Genomic DNA, 10296 nt, shown 5'->3' on the forward strand with positions numbered 1-10296 from the left:
CCGTTTAAGTCGAAATATCAGACTTGGCTTCATCAAGTAATATGAGCAACGTTGTCTCATGCATCTCCAGTGAATTCAACTTGCCAACCAAAACTCTAACTTAAAAAGGAACCACGCTTTTTCTATATTATTAACACCCACCTTTTCTGAGTTTTTTTGAACAAAATGACTGGATGTCTGTGTTACTTTCTTCAGATCTTCTTGAAGAGCAGGAGTTTTAACCTTGGTATCTCTTTTTAATTCTATGTTCTCGCCTTCTTTCAAACAAATCTCCCTCAGAGAGTCATCTTTTCCGTGAATTAAGATCTGGAACTTCACTTGATGGTTATTCTTGTACTTGCGCAGCAAGGTATTTATGGTACCTTTCATCAGTTCCAAGGCAACATTTGCGACATCTGAGGTTGCGTTTATAATAAAGGCAATGTCCATCTCTGTTGAAAGAACAGTACTTTTGTAAAAATGTACCGAAGACAGATTCCTCTATAAATGCGACATTCTTAATCCCTTTTTGGAAACTTATTACTCAGTAAAACTCGGGCTGGAGCCGAGTGGTCCCAGCCTTACTTTTATGCCTTTTCCTGTCTTGCCGTCAAATGTACTAAATTACATCGAATGGATTGTCATAGAATGGTGTTGAACTTGTTTAATTTTCAGATTAAATTATTATTGTCTCAACAAATCGCATGACAGGTTTGTCTCTATGAAAACTGCATTTGAATCTATTACATTACTACATTTTTACTTGCTCTTATAAAATATTGACGGTCTGTTTGGAGAAAGATCAAAAATTGATGCAAGATTTAATCGGAGCAGGAAGGGAATTTAAAACGGTTTGGACTCACTGTCGTGGAAGGTATTCGATACCAGTGGTACTACAAGGTTTATTGTCTCACTAAAGCGTAGCGTTCTATAGTGGCTAACAGTTTCTCACTTCCTGGCTATTGTTGATGGTACAAAGCCTTTTGGGCTGCTTTAAGTACAATGCAAGTGCCAGTCCCGTTCTTCCCTAGTGGGCAACCAACCCAGTTTAAGCATCTACGAACTTGAGTTACAACGCTGCTCTCTTGTTTGGTCTACTAAAGGGTCGGAGTTGTTTGTTTGCTTCTTGCTTTTTATCATAGCTAGTATTATCATTATTGATCACTTATCTATTTAATCAAGCCGTCAACATCCACGATTAACTTTCCTGATCGTTCTTAACAAGTGAATGTCTTGTTTACCTTTGCTTCGACGTGTAGCTTTGTTAAAGCAATGCTTGATATAAAACATAGTAAACAAGAATGGGAACATGAAAATGTCAAATAAACACCAAATGTTGAGAAAAAGCCATTTCCACCGTCCAACCTCCAGCCAGGAAGATCTCTTCAGTTTACCGAATGTCCCAAACCACTTTTTCGTCATCAAGTTGTTCATCACTGGATGAGTGAAAAACTGCAATAAAAGAGTGCAAGTTGACTTGGAAAACTATTCTACTCCAGAATTATCTCAAAAAAGCATTCGCAGTTTCCGTGATAGCCCTTCACTGCCATTTGCATTTAAATACTAAGTTATAGAGCTAAAAAAATTAAATCACCTTCTTTTGCTTCATTTCAATGCCAGCTTCTAAAAGATAATCCAAAGAATCCCCAAAGGCTTGACGAGCTTCCTTTCTGGATTTTAAAGGGTCAAGCAAACAACTGGTAAACTCGCCCACTGAGTTCGCTAACTTGGTAAAATCTTCTTCACCAGATCCTTTCCTCCTTGCTAAGCGGTGGAGCTTAAAATTCACCTGTGAAATTCATGGCAAGAAAGGCTTTAAATTTGTTTGTCATGTTTTTTCGGTGAAAGAACCTTACACAAAAGCATATAAAGTAAACACAATCCGATCGGTATTGACATAAAAATAGACTTTGAGAGAAATTCATGGCCACCATTCAACTTCCAGTCTAGAGTCAGACGAACTCGGTCGATCTTATTTCACCGAATTTTCCCAATTCTTATGGCTGCCAGCTCCTTCCTCGTAACACAAAGCCCATTTCTTCCCCCATTCCTTGAAAAAAGTTCGAAAAGTGTTTCGAATCCGGCTATACTGATTATATGCTGATTATTTTGATTATATCGTTGATTGTTCATTATATACAACATATAACAGCACATCCCGGTTATGACAAAATTTATTAGATGGCTACAATAATAGTACGCGCACTCCGGTCTGAGCGGACAAGGTTATCTTGTAATGACCGCGGGCATCTCGGCGAAGAAGTATTTCCAAGGCGACGAAATCTGAGTATCGATTTTGTCCCCGATCTGACGCCATACATTTCTAAAGTTCAGAATTGTTAATTAAACTTATCTAAGGACAAAAATCAATTGAAAAATATTGTTGTGATAAACAGTTTAACCCAGAAAAGGTTTCCCTACGTTATTCTCCCTTAAGCGAAGTCATAAAAAGACAACTAAAAGAGCATATTGGGAATAATTAACGCGTTGATAACAGGGTCAGGTGTCAAACTTACCTCCATTGCCATAAGTAACGCGTTGGTGTTACATTTTGTAAGAGTTCGCGGTGTTATTTTGTCAGTGATGTCATCAAATTTGCCTTTCTTTAAAGACTTTCTCAGTGAGTCTTCAAGTTCTATTGACAAAACAGTAAGAGATGTACAAAGCAAATGGCTTCCATAAATCCACGCCTTCTCTCTGTCAAAGTGTTCGTGGAGCCGAGAAAGTGATGAGGGACGAAAGATTGTCATATGCGTATGTTTCATTATAAGATTTTGAAAAGCGATTCTAAAATATACAAATCAGATTGTCTCAAATTCATCAACGAAAAAGAGCAAAACGTTTTTTGTATTTTCAATTTGCTGTCAATATATTGTATATGCTTCATGCATGTGCTTCCTTGTTCCTGTTTTGCTGTTGGATGGTACTTTTGCTTCAAAGCACCCCCTGAACATCTAATACGGTAAGATTAATCAATATTAGCAAGTACTATAGAAAAGATAATAAGGTCTGGATTTTGATATTTTCATCTTCGTTACCGATAGTGTGACCTTGCACTACCCTAACCGATTTCTTATTCAAAGGTCTGAGGTAAATATGGCATACGTATCGTTAAAGATCAATACAACAATACTTACTAGTACTTTCTGTATTCTCATCTTCTTTGTTTCCCCCCAATTCATCAGTTTCTTTGTTTCTTTTGTCTAGATTTTCCATCTCCAACCGTTCACCTCTGCTGATTATTACTGGGCTGCCCGGTGTAGCCATACATGTATTTCCTTCCTTGCGTCGACTAAATGACAAAGGGTTGCACAAAAGTAACCAAATATCGTTAACTATTTCAAATATATAGATTTAGTAAAGCGAAGCGCCCATTTATACTTAAAACCAAAAAATTAAAACGAACACGCTTCAACCTATGCATATCCAGAAAATTATACTTAGCTGATTTTAAAACAAAAAGAAAAAAAATTATAAATCAAAGCATCATAAATCACATTAATAGTCCTGGAAAAGAATTCTTACCCGTACGTGTGCATCACTGACGCCCCTTTTCGGCGAGAATGAACAAATGAATGACATTTAATGAGTAAACACAGGTGCAAATCCAACACGCCATGCTTAAACCATTTTCAGACGCCTCATTCACGCGTCATGTCCGCGAAAGGAAAAAAAAAGTTGCAAACTCCTTGCAAAGTTATGACTGACAATAAAAACATCAATGAAAGATGTACAACAACAACACTTTTTATTCAAGGCAACAATTAAGGTGACGAAAATGACTTGAAATGTTCCGAAAACCTTGCTTTCTTTGTGTTTGTATGCTCGTTTGTTTGTTTTTTAGCCGGCTTTGGACGAGCAACGGCAACCGAAGTATGTATTCTCTAAAACGTTTCACTTTCCATTTGCAACCAGAAAATTAATTTAAGCTCGTGTATATTAAACGCGAGGCCATTGATATACATCGACTCTCTGTGTCAAATCTTTAATGCGTGTTATGAATCACCAAAATAATCACGCCTGATCTTACAACAAAACTAAAACGAGACAAAACTGTGATAATTACACAGACTCAACTTGGGAGAAACTTTTCCCTTACTCTGCTGTAAAAGCCTGCATGTTCAACTTTCACTTTTGTTGAACTGACCTCTTGTCGAAGCTTTCCTCAACCCCAAAACTAAAACAAACCAGCTTCGAGTAACAGTGGAATCTTGATAGCATGTATATCAATTTGCGGCGGCAATGAAAGAACACGAAGACTTTTAAATGTTAAACTGAATATTTTTCGTGTATTCCGCCGTAAGATGCCACCCCGGCCCATTTGCATGGTTACCAATCGAGTGCTATATGTCTCCAGTACCCAAATAGACCAAATATACTCTTTGCTTGTCTTTGCTCGCGATGGGTAGGTGTTTCAGTTGTGTTACTTGCGTTTTCTCTGTTAACTATTAGAAGTTGCAAAATCAAAAGACGATTGTCTTCAAGAAATAACTAAACCAAAAAAGGGCCCTTTGCTCTAAATTAACTTTTACAACTAACAGGAAGTTGATGGACCTTTCATGGCAGTGGGTCAATGATGGCTTAAAAACAACTACTTTTAGTTCTCGAATACAGGAGGAGACTGGAAATTGTTCAAATCAAGTTTAAACAAAAGACGGCGAAAATATTTAAATTCCCCCTGCAAAAAAGTCATAGATCAGTCAGTGAACCGTTTTGCGTGATGTTTTGCAGTCATCGCGTGGGATAAGCGCCCTTGGAGTCCGATTACAAAAAAAGGTCTTAATGCGATGGGCGTCAAATCGTCAGGACGAGGAAATAAATTCATAATGAGATATGTATAAAACAGATTCTTCTCCGGCATCATGAACCTAATAACGGAGAAACAATAAAACTTCACACTTACCTGGCAAAGGACTACTGAACGTATCTTCTCCAACAGAGTCTTTTTCAAAAATAGGAGCCGCGCTAGTTGTTCACAGTCGTTGGAAGGTGGATGTACGTACTCCTTTCAATGCTCTGACACAACCGACTTGTAATACCTTATTTAGATGTGTTTGTTGATTCCTGAAACATAAATTTTTGACAGAATTTGCTTCCTGGTTCACACAAATGTTTTCTTTTACCTTAAACGTAACGCTTAATTTGCAGCTCCTTTTCAGGAGTACACGATACGTTGTTGGGGCAGTAATGTCGTATTGTATTCCACAGCAGAGAATCTAGTTCTGGCAAAATTCATCAAATTAGGTTACCTGTTTTCTCTTTACGACGTATAAAGTTCAGTGTATAGCCCGTCAGGGAACTGCTCAAAACGAACTGTTCAACGGAAAATTAGGAAGAAAATGCCTGCAATGGTTTCCCTCTGCGCATTCCAAGACAAACAACCGTTTGATTGCATGACGTGTCTGAATACTTCCTTTTACGAGGCTTCTCCCGGAAGTTTAACATTCCAGTACAATCCATTCCAATTATATTAGTAGGGTCGGGGAAGAGTATTTCTTACGGCCATTGTTGAGGGGCTTGTGGGGCTCAATGGAGAGGGGGCTTCTACAAAACTGAATATTTTATTTTATTTATTGTATTTATTTTTCTCCTTCTCATTGTCCCTTGCGCTTCGTCACCAGTCACAGAGCGTGCCACTCGCGTTTCCAGCAATAGTTACTAACTTGCTAGTATCCGAACATTCTGACCCTGGCCAAAAAGTAAGAGATTTTACTGAGTATTTAAGTGAATAAAATTTGAATTTCCCAACTATTCTACTTTTCAGGAAAGAAAACAATTTCGCTCTCATCAAAATAACCCGCAAGATGGTATATCCCTATCATCCTCTTTGTTCTGAAATTTGTTTCGTTTTAGCGGAGAAAAAAAGGACTCGATGAGGAAGATTTTACCAAGTTAGCGAACTCAGTGGACGAGTTTACCAGTTGTTTACTTGACCCTTTGAAGACCAACACAGAGGCGCGTCACGCCTTTGGGGATTCTTTGGATTATCTTGTCGATGCTGGCATAAAACTGGAACAAAAGAAGGTGATTTAGTCTTTGTTTAGTGCCTAGCAGCGTTAAGCAGAGGATACAGTACGACTTACAGAATGGATGACAATGTTAAGAGCCAGTCTCTGTAAGATCCTCATATCAAGTTTTGCCCACAAATAGATTTCGCTCATAATTTTTCTGTAGACTTCTTTAAATAGGTATATAACAATATGAAACTAGATTGGAGAAATTCGCTTCTCTAATTTTTTTTGACGAATTTTCTTTTGGCTTAGCGTAAGGACCTGGGACCCTTGTGAAATATGCGAATTTTGTCAAAATTCAATCGATAAAAGAGTCACTAGTAATTTTAATTGGACCTTTATCTTTAAGGCAATTCCCTTGAAATTGTTCTAACTTTTTTTGAAACTTGGCATAATCAACATTCATGATATGAACATTAAAAAAATGCAATAAAAAGATGGGGTCACTGTGCTTGTTTACGCGTCAGCAGGATACTGCACTTTTTGGGACAGTTCCGTGGATAGCTTGAAGTCCTCGCCCTTACCCAATTACACCAAATACGAAACTATTTTCCCTAAAAAAATCATGTTCTACTATCAAACTTTTTTTCGTCTTCAAATATGTTCTTTATTAGACTGTTCTTAGCAAATACCTGAGAAACAAATCGGGGGTCACCGTGCTTGTTTCATTTCATTTATTAGCCTTTTTTTTACTGCAGGTTGTTAGGCGAGGAGACCTCAAGAAACCACCAGGCTTATAAAGAGAGGCCACCTCGACATCACAATATTATAAGAAATAAGGTTTGCGAAGAAGTGCGGCTAAACTAATTTAGTAACTATTTTAATAAAAACTCTAGCACTTTGTTCTTAACGACAGAAAAGCTTGACAAGTTTGTAAGAGATGTGGGAAGACAGTTCATATTCTAGGTCCTTGGTAAAGAATTGTGAATTTCTTGATGTTCGTACGACAGGAATGCACTCGATAATTACTAGCTATTCTTGTGTCATATCTATGGACTTGACTGTTTGCCATAAACAGATTGCGGAAGAGTGGAGGCAGCAGATTATTGTGGTAGCGAAACATAAATTTAGCAGTATCGAGCGTATTAACTTGGAAAATATCTAGAATTTCCAATTTGGAGAATAGAGGAGCAGTATGTGCTCGATATTCTGAATTTGTAATAGCTCGCACAGCCCTGTTTCCTCACAAACTGCTGTTAAAGGTGGACCGTAGTAGGTTTTGTGGCTGGAACTTCAACAGTCTGTCCCGAAACTTCAAGATTTATTTCCTGGTCTCTTCCAACTGTGTGTCGCGGTTATCCAACCCATTTTGCATATGAACAATGGGACAAATTCCGTATTTGTTGAGCTATTGTCATCCTTGTTCTGGTCGATTGGAAGCATTGTCCATTGCGGCATTGTTGGTAGCCGCTCAATTCATCGTGGCATTCCTGTTTACTCAAGACAATTATTCCATCTACTGCTGAAAGATACTCGCTTTTACCACGGGAAGACTAAGAAAACGCGCGCTCCGTGTTTATACTATCCAAACTCGTCTGCGTCGCGGCAGCTTCTCCTTAGAGGCGGGGACGTGTCTGTTAATCCCGGCCCTTCCACCAAAGAAGGTGGGGGAGTGTTTATAGCAGTAAAGGACAATCTCGATTGCCGTCGCAGATCTGACTTAGAAACAGGGCTTGAAATGTTATGCGTCGAATTAAACCTCGCCTGTTCTTCTAAAATAGTAATCAGTGCTATTTATAGACCACCCGACTCTACACCAAGCTATGATTTTCACTCCGTCACGGAGTTTACATCTCACCTCAATAACTTTGCTCGTCTCGTCAAGAACCATTCCTTAATCCTTCGGGACTTCAACTATCCTGCCATCAAGTGGATTGAAGGCTGCGGCTTTTCGAATTCTACGAACTCTGCTGATTCTGCTGTCTGTGAAACTCTACAAGACCATTCTCTACTGCACTGAGTGAACCCTTTTCCGACCCGCAAGGAGAATATTCTGGACTTAATGATAACTGATGCACCTGACTGCATGATGAACATCGCGACCATGACTCCTATACAGGCTGGCCTTGAGACTGACCATTACCTACTTGAATTTGACTTTGTAGCCAGGCCTCGTCGGGTGAAGAAACCTGCGCCCTATGCCTACAATTCCAAATCAGCTGACTTTGAGAACCTCAAACTGCAGATTATGCAGAGCTCAGCTATCAGTAATAGCGTGTCATGTAACTCGGGTGTTGACGCCTGCTGGTCTAATTGGAAATCCGCCCTTTTGGATATTATTGACGCTAATATCGCTAAGGCTAGAGTCAGGGACTCAAACACGCCACCGTGGATTGACAAGGAAGTTCGACATTTGCTGAAGAGGAAAGAATCCGCTAGACGTGCCGCCAAGAAACACAACAGCGCTTTTTACCTCGAAAAGTTCAGGATTTTAAGAAAAGAATCTAAGGCATTGATAAACAGGAAGTTAAAGGAGTATCACACTTCTCTTGGTGACAGCTTGAAAGTCGATCCAAAGCGCTTCCTGGAGTTACTTCCGCCATAAAACCAAATCAAACTCTATACCAGCTAATGTTACGTACGGTGGGCGACAGATCTCCTCTGGAGTGGAGATGGCAGAAGCCTTCAACAAGTATTTCTGTTCTACGTTTACGCATGCGCCTGAGGTACCCCTTGATGCATTTACGCCGTCCGACGATAGGATGCCCGTCCTCGACAGCTTAGTGCTGTGCGAAGACGAGGTCCATAAGGTGCTCTTGAATTTAGACCCGAGCAAAGCTCCGGGCCCTGACGGTCTTCCTACAATCGTGTTAAAGACGTATGCAAGGAAACTAACACCTTCTCTTTGCACCCTCTTTAATTTATCTCTTGCGGAGGGTAAACTACCCACGGAAGGGAAAGACGCCCTTGTCGTCCCAGTTCATAAGAAAGGAAAAAAGGAGGACTTTACTAACTACAGACCCATCCCTCTATTGTGCGTTGTATCTAAAGTATTAGAACGATGAATATTTAAGCACTTTAAGGATTTTCTCTGTCCTTTGTTTGACAATGCACAGCATGGTTTCCTTCAGGGTCGATCTACAGTCACCCAGCTTCTGGCGTTTTATCACGAGATTGGCCAGTCTTTAGATAAGAGCCTGCAGTCGGTCATTGTGTATTTGAATCTCGCAAAGGTTTTCGGCTGTGTCTCCCACCAAAGGCTGCTTCTGAAACTCTCCCAATACGGAGCCATCGGAAAACTTCTGCAGTGGTTTGAGAGCTATCTAGGTGGACGCGGTCAGCAGTGCTTGGTTCACGTTTTCACCTCTAGTCGTTCTCCAGCTCTATCAGGAGTCCCTTAGGGTAGTATCCTCGGTCCTCTGCTGTTTTTAGTTTATGTGAACGATCTCCCGCCGGTGATACAGAATCGTATCGCACTCTTCGCTGATGACTCAAAATGTTTCAGTGTCATTGAAAGTCTACAAGATTGTGACTCACTCCCAAAGGACCTGGACAGTCTGCATGCCTGGAGCGATAATTGCCACCTAAAGTTGAACACCTCTAACTGTGAGGTACTAACCGTCACACGTAAGCGCCACCCATTTTGCTACGATTACAAGTTGAACAACAACTCACTTAAACACGTCACTCAAGTAAAAGACCTCGGAGTGACTATCTCGCCGGACCTCACATGAGATACTCACATTAACACTATCTTAGCTTAAGCCAATAGGATGCTCGCATTTTTGCGTCGCAATAGTGTTATGTCATTCACTACAGACCATAGGAAATTACTATATCTCACGTTTGTAAGGTCACATATTGGCTTTGCTAGCGAGGTATGGGCTCCCAGTACGATCGGTATTATAACAAAAATAGAGAGTCTTCAACGCAGGACAACAAAATTCATCTTAAACACTCGCTGATAGAGGATATTTCTTATCATGAGCTTAGGATATTGCTGAAGAGGATATTTCTTATCATGAGCGCCTTTCTCGCCTCAATCTACTACCGCTAACACACTATTTTCTATTTCAAGTTTCGCGCTGGCCACTGCACCTTACCCATAGCTGATTATGTCAAGCCTAAAGGTACTCGCCTCACTCGCCATAGCTCTGATGAAGACGTACTAATTCCCAAGTGCCGTACAAAGCTCTTTCAATTTAGTTACTTGAATATATGAAAGTGATAAACTATGATTCAAGGCTAATAAAGAATACGCGTAAAAACTCGCTGAACAGTCCATATGTGAAATGTCAATACTTCATTTTAAGCTTATTATTCTTCTGATCAATAATTAAAAAAACAAAAACAAAAACAAATATGA

The 10296-nt window shown here is 39.8% G+C and overlaps 1 protein-coding gene and 1 long non-coding RNA gene across 2 annotated transcripts in view; both read right to left on the minus strand.

The window, feature by feature from the left end:
• LOC140952953 (uncharacterized) overlaps positions 1–2609 on the minus strand; it is a 42636-nt gene extending 40027 nt beyond the window's left edge. The window contains exons 1-4 of the mRNA XM_073402421.1: positions 2496–2609; positions 1574–1768; positions 1221–1431; positions 142–431 (exon numbers count right to left, since the gene is read on the minus strand). Coding sequence (XP_073258522.1) covers positions 142–431; positions 1221–1431; positions 1574–1768; positions 2496–2507 — 708 coding nt within the window. The 5' untranslated portion in view covers positions 2508–2609. The remainder of the gene's footprint in view (positions 1–141; positions 432–1220; positions 1432–1573; positions 1769–2495) is intronic.
• Positions 2610–3124: 515 nt separating this feature from the next.
• Positions 3125–5364, minus strand: LOC140952971 (uncharacterized). The gene is made up of 3 exons (XR_012167424.1): positions 5229–5364; positions 4883–5043; positions 3125–3271 (listed from the first exon to the last, which is right to left on the minus strand). It is a non-coding gene; the product is annotated as an uncharacterized lncRNA (long non-coding RNA).
• Between the last annotated feature and the right edge of the window lie 4932 nt (positions 5365–10296).

This window comes from Porites lutea, chromosome 1 (assembly GCF_958299795.1).
Source record: "Porites lutea chromosome 1, jaPorLute2.1, whole genome shotgun sequence".
In the NCBI taxonomy this organism is placed as follows: Eukaryota; Metazoa; Cnidaria; class Anthozoa; order Scleractinia; family Poritidae; genus Porites; species Porites lutea.